The sequence below is a fragment of the Phocoena sinus genome, chromosome 10, assembly GCF_008692025.1.
Source record: "Phocoena sinus isolate mPhoSin1 chromosome 10, mPhoSin1.pri, whole genome shotgun sequence".
NCBI lineage: Eukaryota > Metazoa > Chordata > Mammalia > Artiodactyla > Phocoenidae > Phocoena > Phocoena sinus.
Window position 1 is genome coordinate 90863847 of NC_045772.1, and position 19673 is coordinate 90883519.

The 19673-nt window shown below is 37.5% G+C and overlaps 1 protein-coding gene across 7 annotated transcripts in view; it reads left to right on the forward strand.

The window, feature by feature from the left end:
- Nucleotides 1–19673, forward strand: part of EPS8 (epidermal growth factor receptor pathway substrate 8) — a 193466-nt gene that overhangs the window by 154766 nt on the left and 19027 nt on the right. For all 7 annotated transcript variants that reach the window (XM_032646849.1, XM_032646850.1, XM_032646844.1 and 4 more), the window contains 5 exons: nt 71–219; nt 2882–3065; nt 7704–7837; nt 11518–11617; nt 12438–12581. In XM_032646849.1, the coding sequence (XP_032502740.1) occupies nt 71–219; nt 2882–3065; nt 7704–7837; nt 11518–11617; nt 12438–12581 (711 nt within the window). The remainder of the gene's footprint in view (nt 1–70; nt 220–2881; nt 3066–7703; nt 7838–11517; nt 11618–12437; nt 12582–19673) is intronic.

Below are 19673 nucleotides of genomic sequence, written 5' to 3' on the forward strand. Positions count from 1 at the left end.
ATCTACACGTTTTGAAAATGTACAAATAATCACCATCTTCTTGCTGAAAAGTGATTTGTTGCCATTTTAGGTTGTGCAGGCAACAGGAGGTCCTGAACTAGCCAGTTCAGTACTCAGTCCCCTACTGACTAAGGACGCAATCGATTTCTTGAGTTACACTGTCAACGTCGATGAGAGGCAGCTGTGGGTGTCATTGGGAGACTCGTGGATGAAATCCAGGTAAACATATATATGAGTCTAGCATCGAATGCCTATAATACTTTAAGTATTGTTCTTTGTCTAGTACATGAATCTAGTGAGAGATTTATTTAACCTTCTGTGTATGAAGGAGTAGGTGTTGTAGATGAAAAAGGCTAAACCCTTAGAAAGCTGGAGGTCTAGTGGAGAACATGGAAGTGTGTAGTGTAAGATACGATGAGTACCAGGGGTGACTCATAAATGAACTGCTGTCACTTGGCAAGATGGAGCCGTCAGGAAGAGGGTTTAGAGAGGAGGGTGCTTAGCTTTCAAAGAAGAGCTGGCATTTAAAATCAACAGATAATAACACTAGGAGGTATATGTGTATAAACAAGGGTGTACATACAGTGTTTGCTAGGCACTCTTCCATGCACTTGACATAGGTTCCATTTTTATGCTATTTTATGGGTGAGGCAACTGAGGCAAAGACAGGTTAAGTAATTTGCCCAAGGCCACACAGCTCGTAAGCGACAGACCTGGGATTTGAATCCAGGCAACCTGGCCCTGAAATAGATGTTTGTAATTATTTTGCTCAGCTGCCTTTCAGCAGGATGAGGAGGATTTCCACAAATACGTAGCAGGGAAAGGGCCTGCTCAGTAGAGAGAGCAGCGTGACTGAAGCCATGAAGCAAAAAGTCAAGAGAATGGAGTGTGAATGTGTGTTTAGCCCGAGTATAGACTTTGGGTAGTGGGGGATTGTGGAGAATGGGGAACAGAGGAATAGTGATGAATGAGGTGTACAAAAATGAGCAGGGCTGGGTTCAGGCTCCCAGTGCCGCGCTAAGGAGCTGGAGTACGGTTCTGTAGGCTGCGGAGAACCAATAGCTTTGTGAATAGGAGTGCGACGCAACCAGACCTTCGAGAGATCAGTCTGGTCATTGAGTCTAATAAGGACGTGGACAAAAGTTACTAGAGGCGTGAGGCCCCTTGGGACGATAATGCAATAGTAGAGGTTCCTTATTAATCAGCATGCCCTGGGACTAGAACCATGGTGGTGGGAATGGAAAAGAGGAGGGGATAAGTTTAAGAATTGTATCTCATCAGTAAGGTGACTGTGGAAAAGAAATCACTAACAACTGCAGGATTCAAGTTTGCTGAGCCAAGCAAGTTATAAAAATATTTCTCATTTCATTATATGTGATAAAATGATTTCTGCTTTCCTCATTTATTTGAATCTTTTTATTTCTCTCACTACTTAGAGTAGATCATTCAGTATGGTCACTTGGAAGTTTGTCTTCGTAATGCTTTTAGGCTAGCCTGAAAGTAATGGACCAATTCCTATTTTTTTTTCTGCTGTTCTTCTATTGAAATATATATAAACCATTCCCACTTATATTTTGGACCTTGGCAACTGCTTGTGTGGGAATATGGTTTACACGTGGAGTGGTTTACCAAACAGAAGATTCTTTAAGGGCACTGCAGTTGTTGCTTTTTTGAATGAAAATGTTATCTAAATTTATTTCTGCATATTATTTATATATTAATGTAGCATATTGTATCATTTATATATCATACTATGTAAAAACTGGTTAAATAGATTTCTTAAATCTATTAGATTTATGTAGGTTATGATTTTGTGGTAAGCCTAGGTAGGGATCTTTTCATTTTTTTCCCATAAACCCTATTAAATTTATCAGATCAGAACTATGAAGTACTAAAATAGTTCAGGGTTTTTAATTTCTTTGTCTTGGGTCCTACCTCAAAATGAGAAAATTAATGACTATTAGGAAACCTACATCAAAAGGAACTCATATTGTTAGCCCTTGACATGAGAAAATGGTCATTTCAGATCCTGATTATTTAGAGTATTAGGAAGTGAATATACTGACTTAAAAACTCATAAAGATAAAAAAGAATCCTAAAGGAACATAATAACCAGAATCATTTCATCACAGTAGAAGTATAACCTGAAGAATTAAATCATGTGTGAAAGATAAAACAACATATTTTAGCAGAATTTAATAATGTCTCTCCCAGTTATTTTTGTGGTTCATGAGTGATTAGGAGCTTATAGGAATAAGTCTCAGAGTTACTAAGTAATGAATGGGTCATGATTATATTACAGATTAGTACTAACTTGATTTTACTGATGAAAACCTAGCTGATCCATTCAATTTATAAAATCAGTAATGTGCTTCATTTTAGGAGACTTCATAACTTACAAGATCATGAGCCTTAAGAATATTGTCTGCTGTTTGTCTTTTGAAAAATACATCTCGTATCAGGAGGCTTCATGATGATGGGAGGGGAGTGAAGGGAAAGATGAGGATCAGAAACGATTTGATGCTTAGAGAAGCTTATGTACTAAGTTCTCACCAGACTTCTAGCTTCACATTCCTTTCTCAGATTGTCAAAGATGTATATTTATGTTCAAAGGTTGAATTAATGGAGAATTGAGGCAATGTAGTGAAAGCAGATCATAAAGTAGAATTCAGACTTCCTTTCATTGTATCAGCATCAAATACTAGCATAAACATGTTTACTTTCTCTGTTTGGATAGAAAGAGGGCAGACTACGTGTGAATTGTTTTTGTTGTTATTTGTTTTTTTTTTTTTTTTTTTGTGGCTAGCCTTACTGAAGATCCTTTTGAGCATGGAGGTGTTTCTTAATTTTGCTGTTCGTATGTCTTAATGTCCTTCTGCAGAGCAGAGTGGCCAAAAGAACAGTTTATCCCACCCTATGTCCCACGGTTCCGCAGTGGTTGGGAGCCCCCGATGCTGAACTTCATGGGAACATCGGTGGAGCCGGATCTCTATCAACTGACTGAGTCCATGGCAAACGCAGCAGAACAGCATCGCAAGCAAGAAACAAAAAGATTATCCACAGAGGTAGTCTTTCAATATCATCTTTTGTGGGAAGTGCAGTAATCTGTATGCTCTCTTGTAATTCCGATCGTGAGTTCTCACTTTACTGATCTGAAGATTGCTCTCAAATCAATGACTAGATGTCCTGCTGCTCTTAGGTACCTCTCACCTCTTTGTCATGGTGACAGTTGCTCTGTTTCCCTGTGAAGCCCAAACCCAGCGCGTATCACACCTCACAGCCTGCCAGCTCTCCTCCTTGAGCCCTGGTGATCCCGTCCTTTGGATGGTGTACTTTCCCTGCTTTTCAGGGGATTGCCCCACTGCTGCTTGGTCTGTTCTTTCTATTTTCCTCTCCTGTCATCAGACCCTCAAGACAGTTCCTTGACCCAGGACCTTTAAGCCCCTCCCAAGCAGCTCTTTCCTGAATGTCCCATTTCTTTCTTTCTTTCTTTTATTTTTTGGCCTCATTCTAAACCTCCCGAAGTCCTATCAGCCTGGCTAGAAGGCCAAAGCTCCTCCTGGACTCCAGTCCCAGGTCCAAATGATGACTTATAACACTATTACATCCTGAGGAGATCATAAAATGTAGTGTATCTTTTATGATCTTTAGTAAGCTTTAGATGATGATTTATTGGGGGAGCAAATTGAGGGATTGAAATTGGGTATGATTATCTCTTCACATTCCTTAAAAATGATTTTTCTATGACAATTCTTGTTCTGACAGAAAAGAAAATTAAACACTACCTAAAGTTGAACCAAACTGAGCGGATGATCACAACCCAAGGAGTTAGATGAATGAGGTCTAGTTTGAAGAAGCAACAGAAAATTAATGACTAGGTCCTCCTTGAAGTCCTGTTCATTTCCTTTATTTAATCCCTTAGATTAATCTTCTCCAGTCCCTGTGGGTATTTACAATGTGGCAAATATGATATCAAGGAATGAATTAGGAAACTAGAGTATATCCTGACGTTTAGGGAGAAACATTTATATAAATTAAATTTCTTAAAATCGTTTCTTTCGACAATAGCCACAGTATTATAGAAGATTGCTTAAATTCTGAAACTTTAAAAATAAAGCAAATATACTTCTCTGAAAGTAATATTTTTCTACTGTAATTATTTTTTCCTCTGGCTGCATGTAATGGTACCAGTGGATTCTGTAACTGCCCTTCCCTCTAACTGAGTGATTAAGAAGGTGACCTCACAGTTCTGGGTGCAGGTTAGCAGACATATGTCCCTAGCTGTATTTTATAGTTCAGACCTCATCACAATGAATTTTCCTTCCTCATAAAGGGAAACTTTTCTAGAGTAAAAAAATGTAATCAAACATGAAATTATGATACACTTGCTGTTGCCATAGTTACAGCTGAGTATTTTCAAATCATAGAAATTTCTAGTTTACAGTCCTCATATCTTAAATAAGAAAATATATCCACTTTATAATGCATGCCTCAGAAATTCACTTTTGTGAGTTCTTTTTCAATTTGTTTATTTAAAGAGAGAGTAATGTGTTCTGGCTTCCAGTATAAAAGTTTGTCTACTCTCAGAGAATAAGTAACTTTCAAGGAAGAATTATTGAGAATTCTTCCTCGTAATGAGTTATCATTTTCCTGTTGTAAACTATTGTCCATTTTATGGCTTAAGCACTTATTCAGAGGTTTGAAAATAATGAATTGAAAAGCACCTGCTAGCAGTTCTATGAGATTTTATATCTTAAGATTTTGTTGGAAAAGAGACCAAAGTAATGGTGACTTAAAAATGTGTAACATGCAATCATCCCCAGAAGAGAGATTTTATTATACTTTATTGCACCTATAATAAATGCATTCAGAACAAGAGTTGGGTGATTCAGGATCTGGTGGCATAGGTGACAAGGCATGACAAATGTGGGTGGCAGTACTCAGCTTCTTTCCTTCCTCTGAAGCAGCAGCCACCCTGAGCTGTGTTGTGTAGTCATCACAGTTAGTCACTTGCCATCATGTCTCTCCTCCCTTCTCATATTCCCAGTCACTCTCAGGACCCAGTGACTTCATGCTGTCCAACCTCACTGTTATGTTCAGAGCCAGGCAGAAGGTGTGGGTGATTCTGTTTCCTCAACTCCTCCCTTTTATAACAGCATTTAACAGCAACAAAAAAAATGGCCTGATCATGTAGTGCCTCTGGTCTCTCCTAGGGAAGTGATAAACTGAATTAATTAAGCCATTTGTTCTTTATTTTATTTTTTAATTCCAGCTTTATGGAGGTGTAATTGACAAATAAAAATATAAGATATTTAAAGTGTGCATCGTAATGATTTGATATATGTATACACTGTGAGAGGACACCCCCCCCCCATCTAGCTAAGTAACACATCCATCTCCTCACATATTTATCTGTTGTTGTTGAGAACATTTAAGTTCCACTCTCTTCGAAAATTTTAATTATATAATACAGTGTCATCAACTATAGTCACCACATTTTTATTAGATCCTTAGAACTTATTCATTTATAGCTGAAAGTTTGTACCCTTTTACCAACCTCTCCCTCTGTCCCCCACCCCCAGCTCTGGCAACCACTTTTCTACTCTGTTTCTATGAACTTGACTCTTTTCTTTACATTCCACGTATAAGTGATATCATGTGGTGTTTGTCTTTCTTATTTCACTTAGTATAATGTCCTCAAGGTTTATCCATATTGTCATAAATTGCAGGATTTTCTTCCTTCTCATGGCTGAATAATATTCCATTGTATATACATACATACCACATCTTACTTATCCACTCATCTGTGATAGACACTTAAGTTGTTTCCATATCTTGGCTATTGTGAATAATGCTGTAGTGAACCTTGGGGTTCAGAATTCTCTTTGAGATCCTAGTTTCATTTTCTTCAGTATTATACCCAGTAGTGGGACTGCTGAATCATACGGTAGTTCTATTTTTAACTTTTTGAGAAACTTCCGTACTGTTTTCATATGGCTTCCCCAATTTACATTCCCACCAACAGGGCACAGGGGTTCCCTTTTCTCCACATCCTTGTCAATGTTTGTTCTCTCTTGTCTTTTTGACAATAGCTATTATCAGGCATGAGGTGATATCTCAGTGTGGTTTTGATTTGCATTTCCCTGATGATTAGTGATGCTAAGCACCCTTACATATACCTGTTGACCATTTGTATGTCTTTGGAAAAATGTCTTTTTAGTTCCTCTGCCCATTTCTTAACTGGATTATTTGCTTTTTGCTATTGAGTTGTATGTGTTCTTTATCTATTTTGGATATTAACCTCTTATCAGATATATGACCAGGTATATGATCTCTCCCAGGCTATAGATTGCCTTTTCACTTTGTTGCTGGTTTAAGCTAAGGTATTGAAATGGTAAAAGTTGTTTATCTGTATTTGTACGTTAAGTGCAGTATCCTGATACATATTCCACAGGAGTAATATAATGTGGGTACTTTGACATCAATAGCAGTCCATTGGAGACACCTCACCTACACTGTCTGTGGATGAACTCAGCCCTACTCCTGCCAACTTTGTCATTTGAATTAACTACAGTAAATGTGCATTCAGAACTTTTCTAAAACATTCCCAGTTTCAAATATTTTGTCCCAGTGAGTCCATAAACAATTGAAATTCCAACGCTTTAGGGTCTGTTGTGCATCCACCATACTTCATTTTACATAAGGAAACAATACAAAATTCATAGATGAACTTTTTTGGTTTGTTTCTTTGTTTTTGCCCCATAGCTTTAAAGCCATGCTGCTTAATGGGACCCATAGATTTCGGTTCTCCCTCCTGGTAGCCCATTAGGCTCATGTCTGCGTTGTGTTAACTGCAAGAAGAAGTGGCTCCAAACAAAAAAAAAAAAAAAAAAAAGAGAGAGAAAAGGGCTTCCCTGGTGGCGCAGTGGTTGAGAGTCCGCCTGCCGATGCAGGGGACACGGGTTCGCGCCCCAGTCCGGGAAGATCCCACATGCCGCGGAGCGGCTGGGCCCGTGAGCCATCGCCGCTGAGCCTGCGCGTCCGGAGCCTGTGCTCCACGTACCGCAAAAACAAAACAAAACAAAAAAGAAGTGGCTCCAGCTTTGTCTTATCCCGGACTATTGACTCTCAGGATCAATGTGTTTTTGCGTTTCTGTGTTTTCCTTAACAGTAAATCTGTTAATAGTGCTGCCATTTTAAAAAAATAGTGTCCATGTACATTTAAAAAATGAGAATAATGAGAGAGGGTGGTATAATTTTAACACATAGAATTCAGATGATTTTCATGTGATAGTATTTACTTTGCTAGGGTGGTAAAGGTCTGTTTCTTAAACATAGAAAGCAAAAGTTAAGGGTTTCATTGTTGCTGTTTTTAAACGAGTTTTATTTTATACAAGCTGTTAAAGTCTGCCTAATACCAAAATCACCTATTACTGAAATTCCAGAGGAAAGAATTTATTGCTTTTATACAATAAAAGCATTGGATATTTCCTGAATTAAGATTTAGTCTTTGCACTAATTACTTTTCTTATTATAATTAGGTCTTGGACAAAAACCCTCATTTCATAATTTATTAACATATAATAGTCAATCACTTGAAAATGAAACTGACCACAATGTAGTGGAGGGTTCTTGTTAACTGACGTCAGTGCTCATTCAAATAGTATTGGTGATTCTTTAATCTTTCCTCCTCTGTCTTTCAGCACTCCAGTGTATCAGAGTATCCTCCAGCTGATGGGTACACAGTATTCAATAACATTTATGGAAGAGGGCCCCATCTGGACCAAGGGGAAGCTGCTGTTGCTTTTAAGCCAACTCCTCAACGCCATGTAGATAGGTAACATTTCATGGGCATCATTTGGAGAGCTGTGGATGATTATCTCTGGTTTAGTGCAAATAGAGGTGCTACTGTCTGCACTGTTCACTACTTCTTTGAGCTTTCCATCTATTAATTGTTTGTTAAAATTTCAGTTGTTCCTTTATAGAGCTGGCTTTGATGAGCAAAGTCTCCAGTCTATAATTCTAACTTAGTGCAAATGCCATTGGATAACTTTCCATTTTTTAAAAGATGCCTCTGACAGAATCTGTGAATTAAGAAGAAGAATTGTTTTGAAACTCTCTAGTTTGTACCAGATGGTCTCTAAGGATCTTTCCAGCTCTGTAACTTTTAAAGGAAATAATTTCCATCTTTATCTCCCCCAATAAAAACAAACAAACCTTCCTTTAGATAGAAGTATTTAAACTAAGTATAAACTGAATATTTAAACAGAATCAATGCCTTATTTGCCATTTTTACCATTTCATTTTTTATATTCACTTTCCAGTTTTACATTTCATTTATTTTCCCATATTTTTCTCTCTCCAAAAATTCATTATAGGCAAAAATGGAGAATTGAGATGGGGAAGAAATAAATTGAATTGAAATAGGGTCACTTTTTCAATCTTGTTTGCAGTGTAAACTGCATGTGAGGTTTACATAGAGGCCAACCCATACACATAAGAGAAAGAAAAAAGGTGAAATATTGATAACAAGGATATGGGAGAATGATCATTAAGATGAAGTGGGGTAGAGAGCTTGTCCTACTCCACTTTGAGGTACTTTCCTACCTCAAAGCCTGTCTTACTATGAGTGTTACATGCCCTTAATTTGTCTTCAGTATATTCTTTTCTTAATAGAATCTAAAGAAGGTGGGATGTAAAATTTTGGTTTTTTTGTCAGGAATGATAACAGAGGTAATACTTAAGTAAAATGATGTGGAAATTATACAGTTATTATTCTAAGGGCACCAGTAACGTATTAAATTCAGTACAAAGAAAAGTCATCAATGAATAATACATTTTGAAAATGCCAACATATCAAAGAAGTTTGAATTGTAGATTCAATTTTTAGGAGATACAGGTGAAAATCGGTTTTGAAGTTTAAAAATTATTTCATGGCAATTCTTCTTGAGAAACTTGTTCTTCATCCTAGTACTTTCTTTTTCCTTTTTTTTTTTTTTTCTGTCTTAGCTGTCAGTATTCTAGAAATTATTTCAGATTAGTGAAGGAAATGCCATGAAGGGATATTCAAGTATATAGATCTTAAGACTGTCAATATTTAGCCAGAGAAATATTTTTTTTAAAAAGGAGTAAATTGTATATCTCAGTTGCCTTTATGTGTCAAATTTCTACCCTGGGCTATTATAATAGGAGCTGGATAGCTTAATAGACACCTGGATCATTGATGTTGCTAAGAAAATTTGTCATAATTATTGAAAAAACTGTCTGAAAGTTCTGGTCTGATACGTAATACAGAGGTTTGGAATTCATTTTTACAGTAATTATTATTCATCTTAAACTCTATTACATGTCAGGAATGCAGTAAATACCATATGAAGTATATTCACTCTTCAGTGAAATTACAATGTCATTTAGGGAAGCCACCTATTGAATTTAGCACCCTCACCTTTGATGGATTATAGTTTACTGCTATTCAAAAGCAATTCATGTTTTAGAGAAGTCTCAGATTATTGCCATCTCTGTGTCCACTCTGTATCAGGTGGGTATCAATAACTCCAAATCAGAAATGGAGACCATGCATTTTGATACATTCTAGATCTCTTAAGAAACTCTGGTACATCTGAAAAATTACAAAGTGTGATTTTCAGATTGATAACTATGGTCAGTGTCATACCCACATTTAATCTATAGAGGGCAAGAAACTGGAAACCATAAATATTTGTAAATTCTAAAGCACTTTGCAAGTGCATGCTGGGCGGTCACTTCTGAGACATGCAAGATAGCAAAGACTTCAACGAGAACTACAGTCAACTTTTCTTTTAACCACAACCCAGTGATTCATATACACAGTGGCAGGGTTATTCTTCCCTTTGCTAAACAGTACATTCAACTCTCTGTTATCAGCAGTGATTTGGAGAGAAGAACAAGAGGGAGGAGAGGAAGATTAAAAAACTGAAGTTACTACTGTTTTGCTAACCTTTGGAGTGATTGAAACACGTTTCCCCCTCAAATGAAATTTTAATGGAACGTGATCATATAAAACTAGAGATAGGGGTAGGAAATCCATGGAACACAGTTTAAAATTTATTATTAATAATAATATATAATAATTATTTGGCCATAATTTCACTTTTTCCACATTTTCTTAGTTTTTTAATATACCAAAAATTGCCAGTATGGTTTACAGGCTATGATTTTCCTTTGTTCCTGTTTCTCTTCTCCTGGAGTTACTATCCAAGAGGTAGCAGATTACCTATGATGACGAGATATACTGGGCCCACAGCTGTCCTGCAGGCCCCGCTGTGACTCAGTATTCCAGACGATCTTGGTGGGCAGCAAGCAGAATGGCCACTTGACAGAGGAAGGATGACCAAACATCATTAGTGCCTTCCTGCTTTTTCTCTTACAAAGGAAATGTGGGGATGTAAATGGAGGAGAAGATTAGGGAGTAAAATTAGTTAAAAAATAATTAAAGTTATTATTTCATTATTGAAACGAAGAGAATATTATTATGTTGTTGATATACTAGGTTTTATTATATTATATAAAAGTATTTTAAAATTATGTTGTTAAATCTATTAATGGCCATTTAATGATTAAAAGAAGTATTTTGGGGCTTCCCTGGTGGCGCGGTGGTTGAGAGTGCACCTGCTGATGCAGGGGACACGGGTTCGTGCCCCGGTTCGGGAAGATCACACGTGCCGCGGAGCCGCTGGGCCCGTGAGCCATGGCCGCTGAGCCTGCGCGTCCGGAGCTTGTGCTCCGCAACGGGAGAGGCCACAGCAGTGAGAGGCCCGCGTGCCGCAAAGAAAAAAAAAAAAGTAGTTTATTTTTAAAGTTTTCTTTTTAAAAAAAATACACCTGTTCTTACTCTTAAAATAAGTTTATAGTGAACTAATTAATTAACAAATTAACTAAGAAGTGTTATTGCTCTTGTACTTAACTCATACCTTCCTTTGCAATTTGGATAACTGGACAGAGCTTTCCTGAATATTGACACTTAGTCATAATTTTTTCATATATATTTGGTTAATGAATTGAAGACATTGCTTGAATTAGTGAAATCAACATATAATTTAAATTACCACTTCGGACATTATGTTTAGTCTCCTTTAATTTTATGAAGAATGGTAACATCGACCATTATCCTGGTTCTTTCATGGTAGAAATGCTGGTTAACAAAGCAATATCCAATATTTCGGATATTAGATTTAATAGACAAAGAATTCATAGATTTGCATTCTAGATTTGGCTTAGCACTAACTAGCTTTGTAATTTTGCATTATTTATTTTTACCCTAGCCATAGTTTGTTCATTTTAATGGTAAAATCTCCAAAATATAATCAAATTAAGTACTCGTATTCTCTTACTCTATAAAATATAATAAAATTAACTACTATCTAAATAACTTGTCCAAATGGTTTCTGGTAGGCATTGGCTTGCCTTAGTGTTTCACTTCTGCTTTCAGCCTTTAGGAAAAGCTAGCAGAGTGATTATCTTTTTTCTTTCTTTTTGTAGAAATTATGATCTACAACCCAAGAAATATGCCAAATCCAGGTATGACTTTGTGGCAAGGAACAACAGTGAGCTCTCAGTTCAAAAGGATGATATCTTAGAGGTAATAGAATTTTACCTTTTTTATACTCACTCTTAATAAAGTGGATTTATTGTATTCCTTTTCTGGTATATAGCTAAACCTTCCTCAAAGAAATGCTGGGGTCAAGAAATTATTCTTCAGTGTTACTTTGTTTTACCAAGGATACACAGCATATTATAGATACCTATATCTGTTTAGGTGGGGTAGCTGCTTTATCTGTTTTTTGTTTCTTTGGGGGGCGGGGGTTGGATTTCTTGGCTTACTTTGCTCTCTTCCTTCTTCTGGCCTTTATTCATTCTGGAATCAAGGCTGGTCATCACTTCAGCTGTAGATGCACCATAATATTTCCTCCTTCCTATTTTAGTACCCTTGCACAAATGTAACCAGCAGTGAGCGTGCTAATGGTTTTGGGAATAATCTCCCATGACTCTCAAATTTCTTTCTTCAGTTATAACTGAGACTCCATCTTCTTTAATATATAATATGGCATAGTTACAATAGTAAAAAAAAAAATGTTTTTATACCTTTCCTCTCTGTTCTAAGGATGGAGACAATAGACTTTTTCCAAGTAACTCATCTTAAGTACTTCAAATACTGCAAATGGCTAAGCATTCTTGGGAGGTAATATGGACCTTGGGTAGAGTGGTACCAAAGCTGTTCTATACTAGTAATTGTAATTCTTAGTGTAATTCCTGACAATCATTTAACCCACGGTATGTTGATGTGGAGTCAGCGTATTAAAAGTGAAAACATTTTCTTGGTCTAAGAATAAAAATCGAACTTCCTTCATAGTTCGGTTTTGGTACACAAATGCCGCCTTTATTTTCTTGCATGATGACAGATCCTTGATGATAGGAAGCAATGGTGGAAAGTTCTAAATGCAAGTGGAGATTCTGGATTTGTGCCAAACAACATTTTGGATATCGTGAGACCTCCAGAGTCTGGATTGGGGCGTGCGGATCCACCTTACACGCATACCATACAGGTAATTACAATTTTTGAGCAAAATTCAAGTTTTTCGAATTTTCAAGTTCATCTTTCCTAAACAGGACTTAAACACTTTTTATGTATTAGTCATTTTGAGATTTAATTGACTGTATAATTTATACCTTTTTCCTAAGGCAACGGGGGGACAGTGGCTAGGGACATAAGGAAGAATTATACATGTTTTTCTGATTTACTTCTTCAGGAAATTGCTCAAAATGTTTATCTCAGTGACTGTTCCTCTGAATGCTATTTTTTTTCTACCCTATAATATTTTTGACCTTTGGAGAAATAGTATTTCTGCCTCTTTACTCTTACCCAGAGCCCTCCTACCCAAGGGGCCTGACAGAGGATGGCCCTGAGACAGTGGCTGGAGTGTCTACCAGTTCATCTTCAACAGCCTTTGCTCTTATCCTCTATATAGACTTTGATTATAGCCTGTTTGCCTTCAACTTTCCAACTACCGAATCCTAATCCTTTTTTAAAAACTGCCTTCACATGGTAGACCCTCCACCCAAGTTTCAGCGCCATTATCTTTCTTCAGATGTGGTAATCACAAGAGACCAGGGCCGCCGCTGTGTGCTTTTAAATCTGTGACAGGATCTCTAGAAATCACACCTGCCGGCAGAGACAGAATGGATGGACTGTCCCATGCTTAGCCTCTGAACCTGTGGTAGCTACTTTCTCATGCCCCCAGGAAAATTCTTTTCATTTTCAGAATCTTGAGCAAAAGATCACATCTGACCCCATAATGATGTCATAAATTTGCGCAGAAGCTGAAACTGCATAGGATATGCAGTGAAATAGTGAAGTTTCATGCCTAGGCTTAGTAAAATGCAGGCTGTCCAAACCTAGAACTGTGGTCACGTGCTGCTATGACCATTCTGTAAGGATTTCTGCCTCCTCACGGCATTCAAGCCCAGCGCAGGCCCTGCACTTATCCAGAGAGACTTCTGGCCTTATTAGAATTCGAGAATCAAGGAAACATTTAAAATAAAGGATTGATGTATAATTTATAGATCTTGATAACTTAAAGCGGTGGCAATGGGAATTCTGTTTGCTGTGCTTATGTTTGGGCTGGCCTGATGTGCATATATATTATGTACTTATGTTATGTTCATCATTTGTCATTAGCTATTGATGCCAAAGAAGGAGTTTGAGTTATTCAAGGTATGATCTACTCCATTTCCCATGGATTTTTGAAGTGAATTTTCTAACTTAGACTTAATACCTTTTTCTTTCCTAAGTTCTTTCTTTTCTGATTTTTGTGATGTGGTTACCTGACATAATATAGGCTTCTGTCTGGTTTGTAAATACCAATTCTTTGTGTTCTTTCCTATAGAGGTTTTCACTGAATGCCTTAAGCAGTGTTGAAGAGTGTATTCCTAAACCAGTGATGGAGTGCATACCCTTTGAGCTATATGAACTGTTTTTTTGTTGTTTTTTTTTTGCGGTCGCGGGCCTCTCACTGTTGTGGCCTCTCCCGTTGCAGAGCACAGGCTCTGGACGCACAGGCCCGCAGCCATGGCTCACAGGCCCAGCCGCTCCGCGGCATGTGGGATCCTCCCGGACCGGGGCACGAATCCCCGTCCCCTGCATTGGCAGGCAGATTCTTAACCACTGCGCCACCAGGGAAGCCCCTGAACTGTTTTTAATATTTAACTCATGATAAACAGTAAGAAGCACTATTTACAAAGGATATCCCTAGTTGTTGTATGTGAGCAGAAGCCCAGATTTTATATATAAAATGTTAGAAACACTTAGCCAAATTTGTTTTTATTTGTGTGCATGGTTGCTAGGAATGGCAAACTCCCATAAAATAAGATACCCTAAAACTTGCAAATACTAATGTGAATTCTAAGTATTCTCCCCACCTGAGGTTTCCTAGGGAATTTAACCTCTCTTACCTTTCCTGTTTACTGTTCAGTCTTGTTTTTTTTCTTCAGTTTAGATTCCCGGCTTGGGCCATAAGTTGACTACTCTGTTTAAAGTTTGCTTCTGTGTAAAGCTGAACCAAAACTATTAATACGTATCATAGGTAGAGTACTTTTTGAGAACATAAAATTATTTCTCCTTTCTTGAACAGAGCCTCAGCTTATATTTTTGTCAACTTTGGCAAAACCAAGAAATTTTTTAAGTGCTCACAAGTTTCAGGAGTTTGTTTGGCTACTTTATGTAAATAGAAACTTGTAGGGATTGCTTGTTCGGGCTGTTTCCTTTTAAACCTTTCAACACTATCTGACTGTCTGCTGAAATTTTCTGGATGCAGCTCTAAATGCAGTGATGTACGTAGAAATGTGTATAGAAGCTGTGTGTGTGTGTGTGTGTGTGTGTGTGTGTGTTTAGGTTGAAAGCTCTACTTTTAAAAGGTATTAAAAACAATCTACTTTTTAACATCTCCTGAAATATTTGGTCTCAGCCCAACAAAACCTCCGAAATCTTGTAAAATTTTAATAAGCAAGCTTGAGAATCTGCTCTCTGTTATCTGGCATAAATATGACTCTAAAAGGATTCCTATTCTCAAAGCATTTATAACACACCCAGAAAAAAATGACTAGATAGAATAAGATGAAAAAAAAATCACTCTCAGAAATATATGCCAATTATTTTATATCTCTACAACAGCGTTACCAGACACTTTTATCTAAAATATCTAAAGAAAAATCCTGCGGCTTATTTCAGAATGACAGTAAAGGTACCACCATATTTCTATAGATTCAGGTAGTCCTAAAACCCTAATCTCATAGAACTCCACTGGATTACAAACATATCAAAAGCGATTCTATGTCTTATTTACCTTTTCATTCATTCACCCCACAAATATTTACTGAGTGCCAGCATCTCGCACTTGATGAAAAGAAAGACAGAAATCCTAGGACTGAACAGTTCCTCCATTAAAATCACCCTTTTGCCTGCCTCCCAGAATCAAACATGCAGGCCGTCTGCCCTGGCTTTGCCCCTCCCTTTGTGATTGTGTATCAGGAGCAGTGACCCTCTCTCCGCTCAGAAGTGGCTGACAAAAAAAAAAAAAAAGAAGTGGCTGACACTTTTCGCCCTGTCTCGTCCATCCAATGACATCAAAATTTTACAGAAGTTTAAAGAAACTTCTCACAAAAACATTTTGGATACCTGTACTGTACTACAGAAAGATGCTCAGACTGTATGCCATGTCCTTTAAAGACTTCACAAATACCAGTATATTTAATTCCTACAACAACCTTGTGAAGTAGGCACGTTTTTTTTTTTGGTTTTTTTTTTACGTTTTATATATGACGAAAATTAGGTACAGAGAAGTACCTTGCCCACAGTCACATGGCCGCATGAAGCTAGAGTGGGGTCCCAGGACTCTGGAATCAGAACCTATGCTCTGATATGCTCGACTGTCATGAGGAATAATGCTTAGAAAAGAGGCGCTAAATTCCTTAACTTGGAATATCTGGTTTTCTTTAATTTACAATAATCTTTTGATGTTCCCAGCTGCCTGCCCTTTGTTACAAAACTTCTATATAACCTGGCTTCCCCACTTGCCTCCTACGAGCAGTTCTCTTAGGGTTACTTGAGATGCTGCCTCCCAGGCTTGAAGTCCTAAAAAATTCCTGCTGAATAAAACATAACTCTGAAAAAAAAAAAAAAAAAAAGACTGCTATCCCATTTTGTACAGACATATAGTTTTTCACCGTATGAATGCTTAAAGTGACACTTTCTCAGAATAGGTTTACCTTGCACTGCATTGTGATCAAAGTTGATCTGATCAGTCATCACCCTTGGAATTGGGTTTTTGCTTTATGCCTCCATCACTTGGGTTTCATTAATTCTTTCATTTTTTAATCATTTAAGAAAATAATCCAAACTATGTAATTCACTTAGAAAGTAGGCTTTTTTGGAAGGGTGGGCATAAGGGAATTAGATGTGAACGATTTCCACGTAGCATCTACAAGTCACCAAATTTTAAAAAGCCCCAGACTTAGGACTGTTAGTTTCATACACTTACATCTCCTGTAAATAAATATGTAGAAGTAATGGCAGTTGCTGGGGGAAGGGCACAAGAGCAGCCCTTGCCTGCAGTTCACACACTGTTGGTTAGAGATTCTCTCTGTTGGCAGGGATGATCATACCTGGCACCAGTCGCCAATAGGTGTTGAGTTGCCACCCGCTGTCCCTGCGAGTCCAGGCTATTTAATACCCTCACATTTGGAGTGATTTTTTACAGCTCAGTAAAGACTACCGTTCCCACCGAAAGTGTTTTTCACCAGGGTTTCAGCAAAGTTTTAAAAATGAAGGGGTGGGAGGTAATAAAGAATTTTCGAAAGATGTGGAACATAAAAAAAATAGATTGGTTGAAACCACAGGGACAAGGAAGTAAATGTTTATGAGAGATTACGGAGAAATGAAGATAAATGACATATCTTTTGATGAAGATTCTGTCATAGAACATTCCAGGACTTTAGAGTACTTTTGCTGGGCAACACATGGACATCCAGGGTACTTCCTGCCCACCTGGAAACTACCTGCCACATCAAGTTTCCTGATACGTCTTTTGACTTGATTCCCTGACCTCTAGCACTTTGACTGTTCATCTACCAGAATCACCCTTTTGCCAACGTAGATTTCCATGTCGTACACCAAGAGCAGAAACCAATCCCTGCCCTTACATTATTTCCAATATCTTCAGAGGCTTGACTAAAGAACTCTTTTATTTATTATTAATTATGAAGTCCACGTGCTTATTATTATTATAGATATGCTTACTCTACAAGATGCAAATAATTTTGAATGTCTGGTCATTATGGTCCTGTAAATTCATCAGAAAGTTTCCCCATCTGCTCTGTTTCCGAGCAAGAGATATTATGATATTGTGGAAGCAGCTCCAGTCTAGGTCCTGTGCATGAGGATTCTAGTCCTGGCTCTGCCACTGACCAGCTGTATGACCTTAAAGAAAGCGTTTTCATTTTTCTCTGCTCCAATTTGCTGAGCTGTGAAATGGAAGGGGCCAAGTTTCATGATCTCCACAATCCAGTCTAGATATAAAATTTTATTATTTTTCTATATACATGTTAAAGTAGCCCCAAGTTAAAAGTGGAAATGTTTTCTTCAGGTGAATAGTAGACCACTAGCACTACTAATTTCAGCTCCTGGTATGAATGCTCTGTTTTTCAAGCTCAATCCAGATATTCAGACACTGCTGGACAGAGAAGACGGTTTTACTAAAGATGTCTTTATTTTCATTCCAGCAGACCAACTTCCTGATAATATTCCATTCTTAAAAAAATTTTTAAGTTAATCTTAGAACACTCTATTCATCTATCAATTAGAGGCATGATCTTTGGACAGGGATGGTTACTTTTTATTCTGCTTCACATGTTGACATTTTTCCAAATACTTCTTGCAATAATTTGAATAATACCTACTATCTCTCTCTTTCCATATATATATAAATTACTGCCCAAAAAGCATATTACAGAATCATAAAATTTTCTGTTTAACTGCTTACAAGTTCAACTAAAGTTCACTAAAACACACCATGATATATATTTCCTTTTGTAAATCAGCTTAAGAGTTAGTCTTACATTAAATGTACTCTAATTGAATTCTTTATAAGCTATGAGAATAAGATGAACCTTTATCTTAATATTTTTAAAACACAATACTCATACACAAATATCTACTGAAATACTCTACATGGTTTATGCTGTAGTGTGAGCCTATATAATTAGTTTTCCATGGCTAGATAGTGGTGGAAATTAATTATATATTTACAGTCTCCTTCCCTGGTTGATTTGTTGGGAGGTAATCTTACTGTCAAAAACTAATTTGCTCCCGGTTTCTGATATTTGATGTAAAGTATAATTGATATTATCTAGTTCCATCTCCTATGTTAAGTCTTCTCATTTGATGTGATTTGCTCCATTTTCCTAATAGCAATTACTTGGCGAGCTGTCAGAGGTAACTCGTATTTGTTCCCTCAAGGCACTTCTTTTTAATGTAATATTTTGGATTCAATCTCTGGACTTAACACCCTCCAAACGTTCCAGCTGTGCCTAGTTTTCACTGCAGAGTGCCAAAGAGACTAAATTTAGAGGAAAAAATGTGTAGATTCCATTTTTAAGAACAGTTCAATTCACTGGCTTTGTTGGGCTTGCTTGCATAAATTCCCTTCTGAAGCAGTATCTTGCATGAATCAGGAGCTTATCTACGCATCTCTTTCTTTAATCCTTGAGAATTTCTACTCAGCTTTAGTGGCTAAAGAAAAGTGACTCATTTGGACTTAATTGTCAACAGAAAAGTACGTTTTCCACAGGGTCTAGTAATTCTGACTTCTTTCAGAGAAAGAAAAAAAACAAAGAGATTTTTGTTTTAAGCAGAACTTTCTATTTGCGAGAGATAAAAGGCAAGAGTTAGGAAGTGATGGTGATCGTACAAAAGTACAGCCACACCAAGATGACCCATCATCCCAGTTTGCTCACAGCTGAGGGTTTTGGAGGGATGTATGTGGGACTCTTGGTTCTGACACTCAGAGAGTCCCAGGCAAACTGGGAACAGTCGGTCAAGATTTCTTTTTGGATTTGGAGATTCAGCACCCTTCGTTCAGCAGAAGAAAGTTTAGGATGGACTTCTGCTCTCCAAGACTTGCCATCCATTGAGGGGCCATCAGTTCTCTACCTTCAGCCTCATATAACCAAGAGACAGTAATAGCAAAGGGAGAAGAGCAGTAACTGGGTGGTAAGTAAAAGGGAGTGGAGAAGGTAGCGGGGGACAGAGCCAAGTGATTTCACGAGTCACTCCTGATTCCCTTTCCTCCTCGTGGAGGATGACATCAGTTTCCATGGAAAAGCCACCTTGGTTTCTGTTTCAGAACAGGTTATCATGATTTGAGGAAGACCCTTCCCCCACTTTTTCATTCCAGGGGTTGGAAGGATGAGGCAGGAAGGAGGGCCAAGAAAAAGGGGAAAATATGCAAGTAAATAAAATTATGACCTAATTCATGAAAATTTTTCCTATGGTTTCTCTGTATATTATATGAATATTTAAGTCTGTAGTTCTGATAGGTTATACTGATAAAGTTGCATTATGTAGCAATGACAGATGGGTGAAA